This window comes from Trichoplax adhaerens, genomic scaffold (assembly GCF_000150275.1).
Source record: "Trichoplax adhaerens TRIADscaffold_38 genomic scaffold, whole genome shotgun sequence".
NCBI classification, from domain to species: domain Eukaryota; kingdom Metazoa; phylum Placozoa; class Uniplacotomia; order Trichoplacea; family Trichoplacidae; genus Trichoplax; species Trichoplax adhaerens.
In genome coordinates this window covers 168,294-192,107 of record NW_002060978.1, presented here as the reverse complement: position 1 = coordinate 192,107, position 23,814 = coordinate 168,294, and the positions used below count along the sequence as shown (strand labels likewise).

Here is a 23,814-nt window from a genome sequence, read left to right as displayed (position 1 = left end):
TTAATATTTTGATACATGTACTGGTACTTGTTAAGATAGAAAGCCTTCATAAAGGTTCCCAATCTCCAGTCTTTCGAAAGGTTTATTTTGGATACCCAACATAGTATAATAACATAATTGAATATCATATTGATCTGCTAAGTAATTATTGATAGTAACAGCATAGGGTGAGATCGAGTCAAGGCAAAATGTCAGAATAGAAAAATAATCTATAATTAAAGTCATTTCCAATCGTTTTCGTTACAATCGATGAGCAACAGTAATATGCAATTACAATACTGTACAATAAAATCCGTCAGAAGACTGTAATTTATAGGATAAAAAATTGGCTTGTTCAACCTTTCTAATTATGATACTTAAGAATATCTGGATATAAGCAATAATGGATAGGTTTAATTGAAAAAAATCAAAATATCTATTTTGCTATGGTATATTACCAACAACGTATTCATAAAATGAAAGTGGAAAATAATGATAAATTCCAATTAAAAGCCAGTAAGATATATGAAAACAATAGCAAGTAGACTAAGTTCATGGACGAGCTTTGAAGACTTTAAAATAGAAAAAAGAGGGATATAAAACGATAGCAGTAAAAAAACTTATTTCGTTCTTACCTAATCTTCTTTCTGATTGACGGACGATACGAGTACGTTATACGAGTTAGATCAAATCCCAATAAAAATTGGCACTTTATCGATGGCTGGAAACCAACTAAAAGTATAGAAAATTTGGGAGATGGAATAATTTCTGCAATGCTATTGAAGCTTGAAGATTTCTTAAAAGGCAATTTTCAATTATTCCAAGGATTCAGGGATCACCCAATCAAGATTCTGATAACTCATAGATTAAAGATTGACATAAATTAACGCTAAGAGTTTTGCTTGTCGATACTTGTATTCTTGGGCTAAGAATACAATCTTGAATTAGCCACTGCGTGAAAACAAACACGAAAGGCAAGTTTAACAGGGATAATATCCAAGTAGATTGGTCAAGTATGGCTTCAAGTATGACTAGCACCAAATAGGCGTTGAAAAATTTTTTGGAGCTAAAATGATGTCAGAATAAATTCATGGTTGGTAATTGCTCACTAAAATGATTACGTTGATAGTTTAGCTAACATCGTTTCAACATTTCCGCAATTACCTTTATGTAATTGCATTTATTAAAACATATTTTGCTAATCTAGTACGTTCAAATAAGATGTTGTTTCCTCCTATTTAAAACATGATTAAATAAGACTAAAAACTATTTTGGCTGTCAACAGTATCTAAGCTAGACTAGACGAATTTTAATCTCTTGATAGACAAAAAAGGGAAAGTTCAATACTGACCTAAGAGATTCAAGCCACTTCCAGTATTCAATGCTTATATTATTCGCTTTGATATCCACCGACAACTCAACTATAATTTAAGTAATAACTATAGCATTAATTAGGCTACTGTTATCATCAACTGTATCAGCATGAAAAGTGACAACAGTTGATGGACCAAGAGGCTTTTTATAATCACCGCTGCATCTGTACTACTATGTTTTTTGTCTCATCTAGAATGATGATCGAATGTGGTTATTTCCCACGCCTAATTTGATTGATTTTACACATCAACAATGTAATATTAATGAAGGCATTGAAATGATCGTTTTCAAATTGTCAACATTGCCAACCTTAATCATCACCTTAGTCTATTTGTTGATTGTCTCAAATTATCAAAAGTACCATCAATGCGACCATAATGCAATTATGAAAGTACTTTAGAATGTCTAGCGAAAGTTTATCTTTCCACAGTGAACTCGGTTTGCATTCATTCCATTCCTAGTAATGATAGCTGCATGTACCATAACTCATATAGTAAAAATATCAATAGACGTTTTCATTATTCAAGCTTTCTTTATGAATACTTATTCATTTTATTAATTTAATCATAAAAGACAGTTTCGATCATGTCCAACTTCAATCATGTAACTTGAATCGTTCTCTTTTAATTTTGGGTTATCTGCATTCAGTAAAGATAAATAGTAATATTGATTACGAAGATGTCGATTCAATAATTGCTCATAGTTAATCTAGTAGACTCCTATTAAACCGGGCAATAACTAAAGTTTAGGCTAATACTATAATTTCTAGATTCTAGCAACATCTTGCATACATGATGTGAATTTTGCTATAATTTTACTGCTAGCTTGTCTTGCTGATCGCTATCATAAACTTAAGATAGTCCTTTAGTTAGAAAATCATTTAATATAGGGAATATCTCATCTGTTATTTAATATAAGGAATAGCGTATCTCCTATATTTTTAACCATTTTGAATCAATTAACGATTGGAACTGTTTCGATTTATTCGCAGAAAGGTCCTAAAATTGGATACTGTTCGTGTTGGAATGCTTATAAACAATAAGAAAGTTTTCAATAAAATAATAATACACTATTAAATATCAGAGATGATTCTTATTTCAAGTTCTTCCATCAATAATTCGGAAGAATTTGATCTACAAATAAACAAGAAGTAATTATAATTGCTGATTTCCAATAATGCTGGGAACTATGGATTGAACTGGAGACAACTATACAATTAGTATTATCTAGATTTGGCAATCGGCAAATCATCTTGGAAGGCAATCCAATTGAATAGATTAATTCTCTTCATATTCATTAGGCTGTAAAATTATTCAGTCTATCATATCAATTTATTTAAAAACATATTAAATTTTAATGCTCAAAGTCTAAAAGCTTTGGACTACATATCGTAAAAGGGCAATAATAATCAACTATTACGATCGATTTTGGAATACTACTTCCTTTCCTAGACAATATCCATGTTTTGCCGACAATGTCTACGCGCTAGAAATCAGACATATAATAGACAGATTAACTAAGTGTCTGGAATGGAACTATTCCGAGACCTGAGATGGGGTTATTTGTAAACTGTTTTTCTCTGCTTCAATAGAAATGGATCTTTATGAAGTGTGCCATATTACGACTCAAGAGTGGCCTAGGCCTTGCTAATAAGTAGTAAAATTCAAGTGGTTGACGATTGATGCAGTTGTTATAATTTTATTCTGTAAATTAAATCCAAGTATCAAGTTTTACAACCAATTAATTGTTTTTTTTTATTATGGAGGATGATTATCATACTAATTAATGAATTCAAGTTCTAATGGATAAGCCCACAGCTGTTGATTTGTATCAATAAGAACGCTGTACCGCCAATTAACTTGATCAATTCGGATTTTAAACTTTTATTTATAAAGTCCATTGGATAATGTAGATGATAATGTATATTTACTTTGAATTCTAATAATAGTCAAAATGTTACTGTTAATACATAAACAATCTTTCTAGTACGATTATGAACTATTGAAAGAGTAACACAAGGAAAATAAAATAGTTCTTAGTACTTACTGGCGGCAATTAATTAGGCAGGCTTGCATGTAATTTATAGCGAACAATTAGTAGTCTTTGTATCGCTACCAGAAATGGGCAAATTGAGGTATGAGTGGCCTTACTAAAATATTCGGTTATACTGTTACTAAATAATTATTGTTTGCTGAATGAAAAATGGCAATCACGAACTGTATGTTTCTATTTTGCCTCACACGGTAACAAGACTTTTAATGATGCCTTGTACTAGCTGACAGAATCTAGCATTATAGTATTTTGGTTTATTTAGCTTTCACGAAGAAAATAAACCAATTATAACATCGTATGGTTCTATTGCTGTTATATTCATATTTATCATCATCATTATAACAGGAAATAGATTTAATATAATCAGATTTTTGTCAATGGCAATGATATTAGATTTAATAATCAAGCTTATGTTTGATTAGATAAGTTCTATATAAGCAATGATTATAATTATATATGAATTTGAAGGATTTTAAGGTTCAATGAAGCAATGCAAACTTTTAAAATCTAAGTAAAGCTATAACTTTTACTGCTCTACAGTGTAAGAGAAAATGTGTATTCACCAGTACTATATTAGATAAAGATTAGCCGAAATTATGTCTAATCATATAGTTTTCCAGTTTAAAATGATGCAGTATGTTCTTAGAGATGAATAGGAGATGATGCGAGTATTGAAGGAAGACAGAACTCTTAACTCCAATATGCATTAAATATTAAAGCCACTTTGTCGTGGTGTCTAATAACTTCTAGATAATACTAAATCCTTGTATTACAATAAATCTTCTGTCGATTTCTTTAATTGCCCTATTCAAGAATAGACCATACTTAAAATTGATATTAAACGATGATCGTTGATTTGATTAGAGAGATCGTCAAGCTAACTTCAACGATAATTATAATGTACTGTACAGTGTTCAACATCTCGTTAACGTTATCATTTCTGTTTTTTTGATTATAATCATAACGATTATATCATAAGCCTATTATCCACTTAGTCACATGAATTGAAATTAATTAATTCTAGTAAAAATGATGCTAATCATTACAATCAAGCAATTAGCATAATAAATAGGAATAGCCTCAGACAAATCGCGCAGGANAATGTGTTTGTTTTGCGATTTCAGTGTTAGCAAATAAAGACTTGATTGCAGTTTTTAATTAGAACGCTGATGAATCTCTATGCTATCGAATTTTATATATCGTATGCGACAATGATTGAATTTAAAGGATAAGGATAGGAGGGTGAAATAGAGACCGTTGATTCTTTCATAGCAGCAGTAGTTGAGAGAAGCAGTGACATCTCTTGTTTACCTAACGATGCCTATGGTTTCCGCTATTCTCACTGGCACATGTGCTGTTCTCAAGGGAAACAATAAACAGCACTTCTGCCTCTGATTCATGTAATACATTAATGCAAATTGCAATCAGCAATAGCATAAGCAAATAAAAATTTTTTTGTTCAATATCAAATTAGTGACTGATTGGGATATTAAGCTCGGACTATACTCCGTTAGTCTTTCTGAACGAGTATCATTTTGTTGCGTTCGAGCTCTGTAGCAACGGCGTGATTGTCTATTCTAACACTGTAGAATTGGCCAAAACAATTAACAGACCAAAAATATCGCAAATACTTGCAGACGTGAATAACTAATCTGTCTGATTTGTCAAGTTATCCTCTAAATCATTATACTGTCTTGATCTATCATTTTTTTAATTGCACCATTATCAATAGTTTTTTACACTTTGTCATCTGGTCTTAGGATATTAATAGATATAAATATATAATCAGGAAGATTATTTATGGCGGATTAAAATTATCGTTTGCTAATAGTATGAAGTTAAGATAATGGGATAAATAGTGTAATTACGTCTATGCAATGTTATGATTTTGCAAGCGGAAACTGCTTCTGTCCATCTATTATGCGACTGATTCCAATACCATTTCCGATGATTTATTATTGTCAGAGCGCTTCCATTCTATTGAAGTAAATACAATTTGTACAAGTCGAGGTAGAATAGAAGTCTGTCTATTTTATACATTTTGTAAAAGGTGGGGTTAATTTTAGATTTGTTGCATGTTTTTTCCGCGTCTACTTGTCTACGAATTCATGAATATGCATGTAGTTATTTTCTTGCAAGTTCGTGACTATCTTGATACAAACTAGGCTCATTCAACTTCGTCTACACTTTGTTTTATAAGGAAATGGTAGTGATTAGCACACGTCCATGTTGTGCAATCAATTATATTGAGATATATCATTTTGCAACATCGTTGTGCCGATCATATACCTGAGTGAACCATTAAACTGATCGGCATATTTTGGAAATCTGAATAGGCTAGAGTTATGACTCCGATTGCCTTCTTCGCTTTTAAGTTTTCCTATCTATAATCGTACCTAACAACCGTTTGATAAAGGTATAATTCCTGTTGCTATAAATTCATAAGCAATTGCTATGACTTTTGCTTATAATGAATTATACATTTATTACCCAGTAACATGGTTATCGCTAGATAACTTAATTAGCAACTTACTGATAACGATTTATCTAATCATGTTCGATACATGTTTAGATAACCTGTTTTTATATTATCTAAGCAATGATCATTCATGTTTGGGTAAATTTACTGTACTATGAATTGGTTGATTTTTTAGTAAAAATTGGGTTTATAATCTAGTGTAAGAGAAAGATAGAGTTCTTGTGGCCTCCTAACGATTGGAGAAGGTCCGTATTCAATGTGTTACAGGCCACTATCGAAGAAAATCAGAAGGTCAGTCTCTTGTTGGAGTTTACTTTGCGTACTTTGATTTGAAATAGCAATCCGTTCCAACCTGGCCAATCTCGAATATTTTCAATGACTTTGTCATGGATTATGATGAGTGTATTCTCTAGTCCATAACACGCTCCTCTAGCATACAGACTATAGCAAGCCAGAGAGCGTTGTTTCAACTGGAAATGAATGATTCCTTTTGTGCCATCGATACGGTATCTGCCCTGCATTTAAGTTGTTGTGTCCTTTGCAGTCAAGAAAGACACCTGTGTCAAAGTGATATAGGCAAGCATTACAGCAGCTTTTAATAACTGAATATTCGGCACTGAAGTGTAGAGAGAGGAACTTTGTTGGAGTCCTTTTCTTCCAACTAGAATAGTAGCATCTACGGATGATGTAGGATCCTGCAGTGAAGACTGCTTAAGTCGAGTCCATCACTGGCTGCAGCACGGTGTACGATTTCCGTCCAGCGGTATAGTAAAATGACTAAGGAAAAAAGTTGCTGACGTCGAGAAGTGTTGGTTTCCTGTTACTCTCTGCTACTTCATGAAACAGTACGTCAAAATGAAGGAAAATCCTTTCATTGACTGCTTAGAATTTGTATTTCGTGTTTTGCATGATACTAAACACCAAGTATCCATGCTTTAGGGTACCCGCGCGATTTAAAACATTTCAAACATTCTTGCTTATTCCTGTAGGCCAGACCACTCGCAGAGACGATTGAATGTCACTCTCTCGGTAGTACGTGGCTCCCTGCCTCTGGTACAGTACTGTAGACTAGTACAGTACTGTATCGTAGAGAGTACAGACTACTGTACAGTACAGTACAGTACTGTACAGTATCTACTGTAGAGCTAGTATCGTAGAGAGTACAGACTACAGTACAGTACAGTACAGTACTGTACTGTACAGTATTTACTGTAGAGCTAGCGGCACGGCCGTCCGTAACTGTACTGTACTCAGTACTGTACAGTTATGTACTGTAAAAAAAAACGTACTGTACTGTACTTCGAGGACTGTGGCATACTGTACGATAGATTGCGTAACCATAGATTCAATCAATTCAAATCTGCTTTCTCTTGCTATCGAACGATCGAAGTATCCCAAGATTGGGCTGCTATGGCAGAAGAATTTTCATCTTGAAGATCATCCAACCTCCACCTCAACTTGGCGGTAACTCGTTTAAGCGATGTATCAACTAGACAACTCTCCTCTGCTTAGCTTAGGGTGATAGCTTGCCAAGTGATAACCACTGATTGATGCGGTTGATGAAGATGGCGTCACAAGATTCACAACAAGATTCAAGTAGTCAAGCAAAACGGAAATTGAAATTACGTAAATCAACAACAATGGCAAGCAGCCATACAACCATTCAGACTAACAGTGCAATCCATCTAACAACAACGCCAACCAACCACGCAGCCATTCAACCTAACAGTATAATCCATCCAACAACAACAACGCCAAGCAGTGATACAGTCATTCAGCCAAACAGTGCAATCCATCCAACAACAACGCCAAGCAGTAATATTGTTATCCAGCCTAGCAGTGCAACAACAGCGCCTACAGTTAATCCTATCCAAGCCGTAGAAGCGAGTAGTAGTGGCCGTGTCTGCCCTGTTTGTCTTGAGATGATCAGTCTTGGTCAAGAGGATGGAATGGAATTATTCAACCTTCATGTTAATCAATGTTTAGATCATCATCGTTCTAGTCAAATGTCATCATCAGGGAAGAAGACAGCTGATACTTGTGATGCGGATTCAATAGTTGCAGCTCAAATTTTGCAGGATGAAAAAGAAAACGAAGAAAAATCCATGCAGATATTATCGGAATTTTGCCCCGTTTGTGGCCGCTTGTTATGTAACTTATCCATGGAAGCAAAGCAGAGACATGTTGATCAATGTTGTCAAAGTCAAACCAATAAACAAGAAAAACCACTAGCACCGGCTGCAACCAAGTCGATAGCTTGTCCAGTTTGCGGCAAAGATTTATCCCGGATTAAAGTAAGTTACTGTATATCAGTTAACAGCATCATTTTTCTATCAACTGCTTTCAAACATTAAGAAATGAACAGATTCTATTGATGTTCAATACTTTCATATCAGAATCATTTGATACATATCAAACGCTGTGGCCAGGCTCATGGTATAACAACGGAACAGCTAATTCGATGTTGCCAGCAAAAAGGATTCACAGGTTAGTACTAACTACATTCAACATCTTTTCCTTCACTGTTGACTAGTACAAGTAGTCTTAGACGAATGTTGCCTGCCAATAATGACCAAGAAACAGACAATAACTTTAATAGTATCAATGTTGTGGCTTAACTACAAGAGAACTTGAATGATGAGGACTCAATATTATTGGAATCCAGCAACCATAAATTAAAGTTACTACTGCCTTATTTACTACAGTCTTGATCAAACAGCCGATGGATGATATGGAGCGTCAATCTCAATTTTGCAATTGCTACATATGACCTTTCGTGCAAAATTGAGCTATGTGCGTAGAGAAATTTCTTGTATCATACGCGTCGCTTTTCCAATATAACAGGATCTATAACTTTTTGTCAATGCTGTTATTGCACAATATTTGTTCGCAATGCTACTCGATATTTAGACCCTTAAGACAGTTAATAATTATTATGACTTGAACCCAGTTTACGGCTGTTACCATTTGAACTGTTTCTTGTCTATAGTTCATCGTTAGCCTATATCTCACTATTTTATCTTATATCATGTATAACCGTATATTGAATAGCGTTGCTTGTTTATCGTATTTATCAAGTTTATGCTACTGACTCTTACTTACCATTATTTGATGGTGTGATTACATGATGGCCAGATCTTGGACAAAATCTGAATGAACCTAAAGCTAAACCTGCAAAGAGAAAAACTTTATCAAAAGTCGATGAGGAAACGCAATTAGCACTTGCTATGTCAGCCTCCATGCATGATAAAAGTAAACGAGAAAAGGACAACACGTTTGCTTTACCCGGTGATTTAACTTCAGTAGGCAACAAGAAGAGGAGAAAGAAAGGGTAATGACACCCATAACTACATATTGACAATTTTTAAGTATCTTTTAAACTTTCCTTAACCTTTGACTGAAATAGAAAGATATTTCCCTACTCCAATTGATATAATGTACTACTGTAATTTTCACATGTTCTAGATTTAAAGAGATGCCTCAGCTATTGCTTTGCAGTGAAGAGGAAGCAAAAGAAAATATTGCTCGCAATGCTTGTCGGTTACTTCAAGAGGTTATTATTTTGTGAAACAAGAATAGGACAGTTCTTTAAATATTGTCGTTATTGGCTGCAAGTCTATAAATATATTGACTACGTAACGAGTGGACAAACATTTTACAATTATAACTAATGTTTTATTGTGTAACCCAATGTTAGAACGAAGAAAATGATATTCAATTAACTCAAAGCATGAGTAGTAGCAAATTGTCTAATCTCTACACGAAACCCCAAGAGAGCATACCCTCTCCCGATAAGCCAAAGTGGACTCCAGAAGTATCATCGACTAGCACTACTACTACAACATGCCCAACCTCCAGTATATGGTCCCTCAGTGCAAATTTAACACCCAATAAGAATGTGGATAATTTTTATGTCAATCAATTGCTGCCAGATCAGAAAAGTATCAGTCAAACTAGTAAATCAAAACTTCAATCGACCCACCTGAAAAATGAACCATCAATTCCTGATGTTAAGGTATCCTATACTTTAATACTGTATACAGGAATCCTTCGAAATACAGTATATTGTTGAAAGCACTTAATCAAGAGTTTTTTATTAACATCGTTTAAACCTTTATTCAACTTTAGAACGAAAATAATGAACCGAATGCTATATTAACAGATATACGTAGCCAGTTACTGCAAGATTTTACGTTGATGTTAAGAAATGATAATTTTTGTGATGTTACGATTGTAACCAAAGATGAAGAAAAAGTTATGGCTCATGCGTGTATCCTTGCGGCAAGATCGCCGTACTTATATAAAGTTAGTAGAAAGTATGAAATTTTACCTAGGCAATTACTTATCACCGACGGCATTTTTATTTGATAGGAATTTCATAGCTATGGAAACGACTGTAAATATGAAGTGATATTGAATGATTTTTCTGCTGCAGTTGTTAAAGCTCTCTTGTTATATATGTATACTGGCAGCGTTAATTTTACATCGGAAATTTTGATCGATGTCGCTAAATTAAGCAAAAAGTAAGGTTTTTACTATGTGCTGATGTAATTAACAAGCACAAGTGCCTAATTAATCGAAGAGCTAACGTAATTATTATATCTGTTTTCTATAGATTAAAATTAAGGCATTTATGTCGTTATGTAAAGTCATTATTTGATAGCAGTAGCAACGTCATCGATAATACAAAAGAAACGACTGTTAATCAAGAAATGAACGATAATAATTCATCTCAGTCAATAGCTGACGAAGATATATCTTTAGATATTATTGATTTAACACAAATAACCCCTCACAAGCCAGTAACAACAGAATCGACAGATTCATCCTGTGTTGGCCACTTGATGGAGCAATCACAGCGGAAAGAATCAAATTCCCATCTGAGCCAGGAAGAAGTATTAGTCGTGTCGAGTAAAAGTGACCACGAAGATAGTATAGCAATATCTGATGATATTTTAGTCCTCAGTCAAGACAATTTAAGGAAAATTGCAGATGGAAGCCCCCAGTCCATGCACGAGAACCCTGCCGAAAATTCAGACGATAACGAAGATTTCCAGTTTATTGATGATGGAGGATACAACGCAGATTTAGATTTCTTTTTACTGCGCGATGAGTCTCCAACTGTAGTGGAAGATCCCAAAGCCGACATAGATCATTTCTCTGCTAGTCAGGACCGTAATCTGGAATTTGAAACTAGTCTATCAGCAACCTTAACCGCGAAGGGATCTCCCCATTATCCTAGTAGCAATACTACTAATCAACGACTTGTTACTGATTATTCGACTCCTGAACTAAAGGTTTCTTATTAATAGCTCTGCTAGTACGGCATTATAATAAAATTTTCAGCAATTATGATATTTCGTCTCATAATCGCATATTCTATAATTACAGAATCAACTACAAAAATACGGTGTGAAACCTTTACCGAAAAGGCAAATGATTGCCAAACTCGAACAAATCAATCAATATTTGAGTACGTACAACAGCAATGTATAATTAAAATGATCGAAAAATTTCCAGACTAGTATTACAAGATTTGATCGCGTTATTCCATTTTAATGACGCATGTTTAGATGATGCCGCAACTCAATCGGATAAAAGCGACTGTGATGCTAACAGTCAAAATTCAGCCAGCTATGGGAGGTAATGTTAACGGTATCTTTGATGTTAACATGCCAGGCACTAACGATAATTTACTTATTTTGTTATCCAATCTAGTTGCAAGAGTTCATTAGTTGCAGATGATGATGAAAATAGTGAAACTGATGATATACTATCAACACAAGAAGTTAGCAGATTCCGCTGATTTTAGGATTTTGCTCTCTTTAGTATTTATTTAAAATGAAATGGGTTTGTTACTACTTTGATTCTGCAGATTCGTGAAAGTAACATTGCCGACCGAATTTCTGATTTTATCAAGTCAAATCGAGCTGTGTATATGTCTGTACTAAAATACGAGGTTAATAAGTGACTCATTATGCCTTTGTCTTGTTATACCATGTGATAATCTGTAAAATTTTAAATAATTGCGTAATTGACTGCACGATATATTCTTTATTTAAATTGTTGATAGCCCTTAGAATTGCGCGATTTACATCGTCTTTTAAAGGCGTCTTCTATCAAGTGTCCAAGGCAAAAACTTCCAGCCATTCTGGATCAATTGGTAAGTCATACAATTCCTTGAAGATGGCGTCTTTTGTTTGTATACCGCATTTATTAGAATACCTTTCAAGATATTTAATTTGTTTTACACCATAGGATATTGATTATAATTATTAATAAACTTTTTAAAGGGTGTCATGTTCTCAATGCAACGTAATACGGCTACTGGCAATAAGAAAGATAATAACCTTTCATCTAAAGAAAGTGAAGGATAGCATTTTCGTGTATTTTACTCTAGTCGAGAGTTTAAAAAGCTACCAACGTATTCATTGGAAAGTCGATATCTCGGTCATTGATTTTCTTTGTACTATAATGCTTTAATGTTTCATACTATTAATTGAAAGCTTAATTCGATTTCACATACAGAATCTATCACACCGGCAGTACTTCTTGTTGAAATCACAATTTTTGCTGGTAGCAATAATACAATGTATTATTGCTACATACTATACTGTAGCAATTGCGTTCGTATCTCGTATTTACTGCTTGTAAAAAATTGCAGTATGTTGGTTTTCACTTATTGCCACACTGCAATGTTATATACTGTACTGTAGCAATCCCCTGTGTGATCTGCCTTTATACAGAATCTCTTGCATCGATAGTTACTGCCTGTTCAAATTAACAATACATCATGTGCCTAATTAAAGCTTGAATTAATCTCGATTATCTTTACTACTTTAAATGTCGAGGAAATAATGGGCGCTCACGAGATATTTTATTCTGTCTTTAATGGAAGAAAAGATTTTAATGATTTTTCTATTAAACAACTGAATATGCACACATATCTTGTATCACATATCTTGTACCAGATGCTATTTTTATACAAATTATCAACAGTATCAAAATAATCAATTAAAATGACGTTGCTGCCAAAACCCATTGTGTTATGGCCTCTCGATAGTCAAAGCAAAGGATTAGTCTGATCAAGGCTAGAAAGAATCGTAGGAATGATCAAAAGTTAAGATCAAATTTCAAACTTTCAACATCTGCATTTAGTATAGACGTTTAACACAAACACAACCTGAATATTGAACCACATTACTTTTTCTCAACAATGTAATTTAATTTAGACACACAGATATTGGAAAATTTTAAAAATTGGTCAAGATTGAATATCAAAAATCGCTCTATTGAAAGAAGGATGTCGTATATTTATCATGTCTTGTAATGAGAAACAAATTTATATTTTAATAAGTCTAAGCTTAAGAGTTGCCAATTAAAGATAAACTTCGTCATCTGAGTCCGCTACGTTGTAGATTGTTGTCTGAATCGATTTTTCTATCTTTGATTGCTGTTGATCGGCAAACGGCGATGGAGGGGGCAATACTAAGTCTTTATATTCAAACGGTTTACCGGGTGCAGGTGAAGCTAATGGAGATGGTAGAATATTAAGTGTAGTAGACAAGCACGACGGCAATTCCATATTTTGCCTCTTGCGAGCTGTGTCATTAACATTATCTTGAACTTCTTCTGTAGAAATTGTGGTACTTGTATACACTTTAGGCGAAGTAGATAGCTCTGAATTGCTTTCTACATCTAAAAGAAAATAATTAAGATAGTTGATTTCGATCGATATTTACGAATAACTTATCATTATTGATTCTCGTCTATAGCTTATCATTATTTTATTGATCCTCGTCTATAGCTTAATCATCATTTCATCCAATTTATCAACTATCTTATTAAAATAGACTGTTAACAGAGTGCGGGTCAATTTATGCAATGGAATCTCGTCTACAGCTATTAACGTACACGAGATTCCATTTGATATGTGTTTATTTGCTGTATTAATACGAAAATAATGAGTCTGAATATCGGATAGCAGTTCGAATTTTGACTTATAAATTCTCCTGCACTTCGTTATTACTGTCAAAACTAGTGTATTTAGATAAATGATATTTTCTACCATTAGTCTGACTTGTTTGTGATGGAGATAAATCAGAGTTCAGCGGAATCTCATGACCATGTTGTATGTGTAACAATAAAGGCGAAACTGGCGAAGAAGTTGACGATGACGGTGTTGAGATATCCATATCAAGTGTGTCCGATGAACCAGATCGCGAATCCATTGTCATTTTAAAATTTGCTCCTTGGCTATTGATTATGTCGACATCATCGATTGAATGTTCTGGTGGTGGATAGGTTGGATGTCTTTTGGGTAACTGAACTGAAATTGAAGGGCATCAACGTTATATGAAATAAATAATTGACAGATTATAATGGCGTTAGATTAACTGGAGGGTAAAGACTGGCCTTGCCTATCATACTCTATACACCACATATATGGAATAATGATTTTTCTCAAGCATACACACGCATTTATATAATGGATTCCATCTGCTTATTAATAATTGTTTGATTAGAATTGCATGCAATTGTATTATGGCCTATTAATAGCGAAGACCCAATCAACGCTTCTAATTTACCAACTTCGATTTTTACCTGAGAGCAAAGTCACTAACTTTACTGTTGTTCCAGTCTTTAAAAGGAATAAAAATACTATGATTCTAGTGGTTCTAACAAGACCACCCCTGACTAACAAACTAATTGATTCAAAAATTGCAATACGAGTGGGAACGACAATTTGATTGTCATTAGTCAATTTTCCGAAACAGTACCGTGCGTAATCGTTGCTTATGTCAACACTATGCATCTATCGAGACTGTATTCAAATCTCTTAACAAGGTATCGAGAAAATTGAAATCAATTGTTTAAGGCTTGGCAAGAGTGTACCTGTTTGAGACAATGCTTCGAATGTAAATGTTGGCAATTCCTTAAAATTTGTTGTATACGTTTCGTCATTGTTTTCCGTTGAGTGCACGTAGGACCAAAACTCAGGAAATAGACAATGGCTACCATGATATCCAGGAATCGGGGCTGGACAGAAAATAGTCAATAATAGACGAAATAATTAAACAATTAACTCATTGCTTACACCAATATGTCAACCATCACTTCTTTTTTATCCAATGTTGGAATAATAGACTAGGGTTGGAATTTAGAAGAGCATGAATAAAGCAATTCTGATTTTGAACCTGCTGAGCATTAAATTCACCATACTATCCCTGAGTAAAGTTCTAGACTAAAATACTGACGTCATGATGCTTAAAGAAGTAAAATTTTATGAAATGATAAATCATATTAAATGAAAACAACAATATTGGTAGGATAGTAAGCTCATAAAAGTGACGAGTATAGTTAATTCCATGTAGTAGTGAAGATTTTAATAAATATTGACAATGATTTTCTACCGTAAAATTGATAACAGAGTTTGTATTGCATTATAACGATCTTGTAATGACTCAAATTGATGTCAGCTTTAAACTGATTTACCAAGAATTTATAGTGGTAATAGAAACAAGTTATATTACTTCTGATACTGACCATGATCATCATTTGCGACGAATAAAAGTAAATGCTAATTTTCCTTAACGTACATTTAGTAATCTAAAATGTTACGTAAGCAACGATTAAACGACATGACTGATTTAGAAGACAATCTTTCGACAATTTAGGATCATAACTAAGATCTATAATGAAACATTCTAAAATTACTTCAATCCAAAAAGGGTAAAATCGGTAGTGTAGATGACAGTAATAAAGTCAACTTTAAAAATTACTTATAGACAAACTTACGGCAATCTGTAAATTAATGCTGTTAAGATTAAAGATTGAAACGGTTTCTTTTCTTAGCTCTAGTCGGATTATCATTACCATTTACATAATAATAAAACTGAGTATAGTTTATCGGTAATTTTAATAAAATTAGGCCGTAATACATCTTTTCTTAAGTACAACTGAATAAGATGTATTCATTGTGATTACAGTTTCTACCATTACAGCAGATATAAAAGATAATATCTGCACTAATTGCCATAAATACAAGTATATCGGTATACAAGGTAATCTTTCTGTAATTCAAGTTTCTAAAAGTATTTAATACTATAAATAATTTAAATCAGCTTTAATGCGACTCAAATCACAACTTGCTTGGATATTTTAGATTTACAAAATAATCTATCAAGCACTTGAAGTCTATTATCCCAAAAATGTAACACTTAGTGGTCGAATAAGTTATACCAAATCAGTCATTGACTAAGATCAAAATTTGCAAGGAGCGCAGTACATTTAGAAGGAAGTTTCTTGGCAACTATAGACAGGATTAAATTTTCGATCGAAAGTAATATACAATGATTTTTACCTTGCGTCTCTTGAATAATTGATTGCGGAAATTTTGCGTTTACTTCATACTTGGTTACACTTATCGTATTATTGTTGATAATTTGGCAATATCCATCAATCATTCGAGCAACATCTTGAGTAACAGCTTTAGTTGCAGAAAATGTAAACATCTGTAATAAAATAATTAAGCTTAACATTGGCGGTAGTGTTGAATATGGAATCGGCTATTGTAAGCTTGCTTTTACTAAATACGATTATTCAATCTTAGTTTCACTTAGCAATAATTTTACGATCTAACTAACTTGCGCCATGTATTAACTTTTGCTGAACATAAGTTATAATCTGCACTACAGTAAAAAAGAATAAGTATTCAGTGATTCATAAACCTCGTCAGGATTCAAGTGAATCTCTATTTGATAGGATAGTTTGCCAGTCGGCTTTACAATAATACTAGTAACTTGCTGAAACCATGCTAGTCGATTCATCTAAGAACACGGAATAGAACGCGTCATTTCAATAGTTTCTAATAGATCATGTCAATTATGTAATAAATCGTAAAGTTGGAATTCTTCGTACGCTACGATAATTGGATTGGACGATTTCACTAATACCACAATTTCTTCCAATTAATAACTTAACAATTTTATCGGAACTCTAAAAGAATGCAGATGCAGTATTTGGTATTTTTAATTGATAATTGTAATATTAATTTTAATTTGAAATTCTAAAATGCCAACCGAGTTAAGCTTATAATATTGACCACCAAAATTACGAATGTTTCCGCATAATGTCATGACATACGATTTTAAATCTTCACAACTTAAGTCCTGTGAACGATCAAATATTTAACAGATTTAATGTTGATAAAATTTTAATCAAGTTTTCATCACCGTTAGGCATAAAATTTATCATGATAGCTTGGATTTGCGCATTCACCTGAACTTGCCCTAAAGTACGACGACAACGCCATTTAAAGTCTTTAACTTTAAGCCTTTTAATAGGTATTATGTTTTCTAATATTTTCAGATCAACTTCTCTGCAGAATAAAATCATAATGAAACATCATATATAGAATTAATTAGGAAGTAATACATTGAGTCTAAGACAAATGCGTTTCTAAGGTATCTTATCATATTTTGCTTTTAAAATGGGATACTATTCGCTCAATGGCTGATATATTAGTGGATTATCATCATGCAGCACTCTCACTTAGCTAAATTTTTGAAATAAATGAATCAATTAAATCGATATTATGAAAGCGTCGTACTTTTCCAGTTTACTCTTGGATTTTCCTTTCGTCTGACATCGATCATCATTCATTTTAAAATGATACTGATGTAGAACTATTCCAATATCAATAGCTATATCCAAATCCATTTCCTGAGCAAATCGACCATCTTTAATATCCATTCTTGTCTATATCAATTAATTAATATTATTAAGGCAATTCCATTTGACGCAATTTATTGATCAACATAAAACAAAATTTCATTCTGTTCTTTGAAATTCTATTTTTCAGAACTAACTTGATGAAATAAATAATTGTAAGTATTAGCGTCGGTTTGTCTTAAGGCTTCTAAATCAGTAGGAATAAACCTGTAAAAATTCCCATAGCGAATTACATCATCTCTAAATTATCGTTTCTTTGATTTATTACTAATCATAGAACTAGGAATAGACTGCGAAACATAATTTATTGAATAGATAGTGTACGATGAATTATCCTACGTCGAACTACTTACGCCATTCTGAAGTAAAAATCCGATGAATCATAACGCACCTTTTGTGTCAACTGTCAATATAAAAGTCAAGAGCATTTATGCATTATTTGTAAACAATTAGTAGCATTGATCTAAAAATTAAATACCTAGAATACAATTGAGATATGAATCTCTACTTACATCATGAATGTTGGTTTGAGGTATCACAAAGTATAAATAATTAATCGGACCTTCCTTTCTCATAATAGCAAAATATCGCCGATTTTCCGGCCGAATTTCAAATCGTTTACATAATGTAAGAGTGATTGCCTATAATTAAACGAATTAAGGGAAAATGGTTATTTTACATACGCGCATTTATACTTGTTTCATTCTTATGCTGGTATTAATTGCAATATCATATAGCATTTTTATGAAAATAAACATAGACAGGCGTCAATTTGTTTATAAAAAATGACCCTGATTACAATTCTTCACTAAGCACTAAGCGTAATTGAAGAGTAGAATGATTGCTTTGACTGTAACTACATAGATAGGCCTGTCAATAAACCGGAAAGGTAAAGTTTTCTCTATTTCTTAGTTCATTGCATCAGGCAATAGAAATAGAATTAGGATAGTATGATGGCTAATCTAATCTTTTGAAACAATTTATGCAATAGATAAAGCTTTAAGATATGCACTACCATATGATACTAAATAAAAAAATTCATTTGTTCAGATAAAACTAGATTAGATTTGACAACTGTATACGGGTAGTCATCGATAGCAATGAGATTAATTACAGATCACGATGATAAATAATTATTATAAATTGTTAATAATGATATATCGTTGATTAGCGTACTCGTTAGTTATTGTCATTATATATCGGGAATACATGATAAGTACGTGGCTTTACAAATTAATTAAGGTTTTAATTATTATTGTATACCTGAGACATATGACAAGTAGATGAAACGATAATCAGCTTTGTTAGTCGGTTATTGTAAATCTTTACACATTATCACAATAAAGGGAAATTATGGGTTGTGATGATTTTTGATAGTTATGTATCTGTATGTCATGATAAACTAGTAAAAACTGTAGATGACTATGCTAGACGATCTAGTCGATGGCTCTGTAGTAGTAGCCAACAGTAAATATGGAAAGATTACAACGGACATGCAAGGTATTGGTTTGCCTGTCTGTAATGCTTATTAAGCCGAACTTTAAAGATAACTGTGTTAGATAGCGGTATATAAATCTGATACCTTCAATGAAGAAACCCTTCAGCATAGTCGTAGCTTATCTATTCTACTTAATAAGAAGCAGAAAGCTTATAAAGTAGTTATACTTAATAATTGCTCATCTATCGTTGACTTGGTAAGTGAGTAGAGACTGCAAAGGTAACTAGGGTACGCTAGTAAGCAAATAAGGTAATTTTCAGAAGGAAAGTGCATTTAAATATTAATATTGACCAATGTTAAAATGCACTCTAGATTTATGAGAGCAGAAATCTATACTTCTTTTTCATACGATGTTAGATGGGCCAAAAATTTAACGAGTATCGATAAAGAAATTTTACATAAGATAATATACCAAAATTTTCCGTTGATGAATTATTTAATCAAAATGACCTCCAATTCAATTAGCCGATTTATTAGCTAAAGGATGTATCTTTAAAATTCCTACCTCAATAGTTAATTTCTGACTTATTTTGAAAGAACTAGAAATATGTTCAGAGTATAAATGAACTCGAAATATTCCATCAACTCGAGGCAATCTTTCGGTCTCTTGAGCTGCCTATTCGTATGAATACCATCAGAAAAATTAGAATTCAGCATATACTTTGAAAATTCGCATCAAGCTGATATGAAATCGTAACTACTTACGTTACTATCTTCAAAATGTTTAATATCGACAGCTCTTTCAAATCGAACTCGTAATTTGCCTTCAGTGAATGTTCTTTGCCTCATTTCTTTATGTTTAGTATTTGTTAAAGAAGTTTTCTAGATAATTAAGTAGTGGTATATTGAGAATATAAAATTATCCTTCATCAATTAACTCATTCAATTTGAGTAAATATGAGGAAACTTTGATGGATAATCTCCAATTTTAAAATTATTTTATGATTGGTTGAGAGCTGGTAGTTGGAAAGAGTATGAGCATTCCACTTTACCTTTCTATACGAAAGCAGCGGCTTTTCTGATGTAGTTATTTGTAGTAGATGGCTAGAAATAGAGTAAAAATAATGGAAAATGCCTCTTTATCTGAACACTTTAAATAAATCTGCTGGCCCAATTATCAATTATTAACCTGATATAGTAGGTGGATCCGTATTGGTCTTGTGCTTTTTCCCAGCCATAAGGTAAATTCTCTTTACTACGCCACTGTGCTGGCGGAGGATACCATTGGCTTTTCCGAGTAACATAGCTGATAATAGAAAGTATTCAAAACAAAGTAAAAATTAATTCGAAATTCACATAAGTCAATTTAGTCATAAACTGTTCTACTTCCTTCTTCCTGTTCATGACCGCAGTTCTATCCGTATAATGTTTTAACATAAACTATTTCGAGATTTCTAATCGTTAGCTTTATGCTGGTAAAGCGTTCAAATAACGATTGTATTTATAAGAAAATAATCCGCAACAGGACTTCAATTTTATTGTCACTACCATTATTCCTTTCTAGAATTCTCTAGCAGTTTGAAATATTGCCTTATTGAAAAGCTCTAGCAAGCCAGTAGATAGCTGAAATTAAGCTATATATTTTACTTATCCAAAACTGGAATTAAACATTTTGGCATTGCCCTTTTAAATCATCTAATATGTATCAAAATCAATTCAATAATTGGGTATTGTCAAAAATAGGGATAAACCTTCTTGTATATTGTAATTACATGATTTTTGCTCACAATTGCTCTTCAATGTAATAAACAGAACGTTTGATTAGGGTCCATATGGAAATTTTACCCCATTCGATTGTTGGAGGTTAATATAAAAATGATGCTGCTATGTGACCAGCAACCATGACCATTTAAGATATCGTTAAGTACTTGAAAAAGAGAATCAGAGAACTGAATGATCGTCCGTTTCATTATGGCTTTGAAATTGAGAGTATCCTTGATAGCAAACGATACTCTTAGTTGGGAAAACCTTTAACAGTGTCTACTGTAAAGTATATTATTTAAGCCAGCTGACAGATAATTTAGAGTATCCATTTCTATTAGTATTGAATTGAACTTCATTTGTTGGCTTAGAAAAATTCTCCATCTATACTATACTTTGATATTAGCCGATAGTAACATTCCTTATGATATGAAATCAATTGAGTACAGCCATCTTGAAATATTATGAACGTGGAGCATATTGAGGAATGAACATAAAAATGTAGGATTACTCTTTAGGTTCTGCTCTGCTGGACATAGGTTTATATCCACCTGAGCTATTGTAGGTGTAGAAACAGCATGTGAGAAAGAAAGCAACCCGGTGGCATGGATTCTTGTTAGGCTTTAGCAACATTATCATACTAGGATTATTTAAATCTGTAGTATTCATTAATAGATTCAACAGAGGTTTAATAGCGACTTGAGGAACAATTTGACGCTTAGGACAAGGAAAGCTCGAGTTGCAGAGATTAATCATGGCTGCAAAGTAAATACAAAGAACCCTTGGATTTACATTGCTTAACGTATCTTTTAGTACTAAGAAAGACGTTTATTTTACCTTTTACTCTATAAGAAGTTAATCATGAGAGAAATTGAGTTATGCAATTCATTTACATTTGCAAACAAATCTAGATTGAGAAATATTTTTGATTTATTGTTGCAAATTAGAAACAAGAAACCCTTGGAATAATAAACTTTAAGAATCCATTCATATTTAGAAGAGCAACGTTGGATTCATCTCCTCTTCTACCGGAAATAAATCATAAGAAAACTGAGTCACAGGATTCGATTATATTTGCAAATAAAGTTTAAGTTATCGAAATAGTTATTGCTCATGGCTGTAAATCAAAGAAACAGCAACACTTGAAATAATAAGCTTTTAAGAATCAAATCATGCTTTAGATTGCGTTTGACTCGTCTTCTTTCTATAAGAAATCAATAATGAGTAAAATGGGGTTATTAGATTTATTTTTTTATGGAAAACGTGTTATAGCGTCTTCCATATATTACCATGATATTGGTAGTTTGGCGATTATGAGTAGCTGTCAATAAATAAAATAATTTTGTCGATCCATTTGTAAAGTGATGAAATCTTTATAATGGAGACAACAATCGGCGTAGCTTTGAACAGAAACGCAAATAATTTGGAGAAAAGAACTAATTTTTCACTTTACGTTCCACTTCCTTTGCCGTCTAGGAGACATTGTCAAGGAAAGATTAAAATCTATTTCTTCCCTTTTGGGTGGTATCCGATTTTCTCTCATAAACTAGATCAGGGGTCCAACTTTAATCATTTTTCTATGGATATAAAATCTTACTTGACATAGTAAACGCGTCCATTTTCTAAAGTTAAAGCCTTCCATCCTAATGGTAAACTTCGATTAATTCGTCCAAGTTGTCGATCACTCTTTGGCGTACTCATGCTTTATTTCTTCTATGATTTAAAAAAAATTTTGAAAATAAACAAGTCAGCAAGGGAAGTATGACATCATATTGAATAGTTTGCTTGAAAAAGAATACAACAGCTTTTATATCCGTTATTTAAGAAATGACAAAGAATAGAAAAGAGAAAAAGATAAATGCTAAGAATTAGAGTATACCGGAAAATAAAACTATTGACAGTGCGAATTAATAAATATGTCTAGGACTAGAATAAAAGTCCAATTAAATAGGATAGATCAGTCAAAATGATTGACCAGATAGATTAGTAAAGTGTAGTTAACTCTAGTAGATATACGGCTAGTGACTACAATAAAATAAAATTTAACATGACTGATTAACAAAGCATTACTCATTGTGGAAGACTAAGGGCTAACGGTCACAACTATTCTTGACTAAAGTAAAATTAAAATCCAACGTGGTCGAGAAGTAAAGCGTCATTTACGGTAAAAAAACCTATAGTTTACGACTACAGTTAGGGAAGACTAAAGCAAATTAAAATCCAATAGAATCCATTGGTTACGACCTTAGTAGATTGGTAAAGTTGTTCTAACGGTAAAAGACATATAACTAACCACTTTAGGTATCCAAGACCTAGTACATTGGCAAATAGCGTTAAGGATAGAAAACATATAACTAAGTACTTTAGGTATCCAAGATTAAAGCAAATTGAAAATTCTTGTAGGTTAGGTTGGTCATAATGATTTACTGTATAGATTGGTAAAGGATACTTAACAGTAGAAGATCTATCGCGAGTGGCTATAGGTGCCGAAGACTACAACAAAATTAATATCTAACATAGCAGATTAGTAATGCATCGTTGCCAGTAGTCGACTAGTAGCTAACGACTACAAGTTCGGAAGACTAAAGTCAATTGGTCTAGACCATTTGACTGCGTAGCTCGGTAAAGCAGCGTTAATAGCAGAAGATATACAGCTAACGACTCTAGGCATGCAAGACTAAAGCAAATTGAAAATTTCAGCAGGCTGGATTAGTTAAGACGATTCATCGTGTAGATTGGTAAAGTGTCGTCAACACTAGCAGATACATAGCTAACGATTAAGTATCGAAGATGGAAGCAAAATTAAAATCCAATTGCGTAAGATACTGAGTATCGTTAAGGGCAGATAATATATTACTAAACACCTGATATCGAAAACGGAAGTAACATTAAACCAATAGCATAGATTGATAAAGTATTGTTAACAGTAGAAGACACCGAGCGAACGACTGCGTATCGAAGACGAAATCAAAATGTAAATTTGAATAGGCTAGATCAA

General features: G+C 33.0%; 2 protein-coding genes across 2 annotated transcripts; one reads left to right on the top strand and one right to left on the bottom strand.

The window, feature by feature from the left end:
* Positions 1–7,449: 7,449 nt before the first annotated feature.
* TRIADDRAFT_62221 (uncharacterized protein) lies at positions 7,450–12,261 on the top strand (the record flags this gene model as incomplete). Its single annotated transcript, XM_002118157.1, has 14 exons — positions 7,450–8,178; positions 8,281–8,371; positions 9,020–9,215; positions 9,350–9,437; positions 9,582–9,899; positions 10,013–10,189; positions 10,256–10,407; positions 10,500–11,181; positions 11,276–11,357; positions 11,458–11,527; positions 11,603–11,672; positions 11,760–11,843; positions 11,958–12,047; positions 12,178–12,261. The coding sequence occupies 14 exons, from the start codon at positions 7,450–7,452 to the stop codon at positions 12,259–12,261; spliced, it is 2,913 nt and encodes a 970-aa protein (XP_002118193.1).
* Positions 12,262–13,262: 1,001 nt separating this feature from the next.
* TRIADDRAFT_62220 (uncharacterized protein) lies at positions 13,263–22,517 on the bottom strand (the record flags this gene model as incomplete). The annotated part of the gene is made up of 17 exons (XM_002118139.1): positions 13,263–13,582; positions 13,953–14,213; positions 14,780–14,923; positions 16,248–16,398; positions 16,615–16,713; positions 16,805–16,882; positions 16,966–17,055; positions 17,165–17,264; positions 17,496–17,644; positions 17,755–17,824; positions 17,971–18,020; positions 18,130–18,258; positions 19,621–19,731; positions 19,821–19,937; positions 20,108–20,159; positions 20,245–20,361; positions 22,414–22,517. The coding sequence occupies 17 exons, from the start codon at positions 22,515–22,517 to the stop codon at positions 13,263–13,265; spliced, it is 2,142 nt and encodes a 713-aa protein (XP_002118175.1).
* Between the last annotated feature and the right edge of the window lie 1,297 nt (positions 22,518–23,814).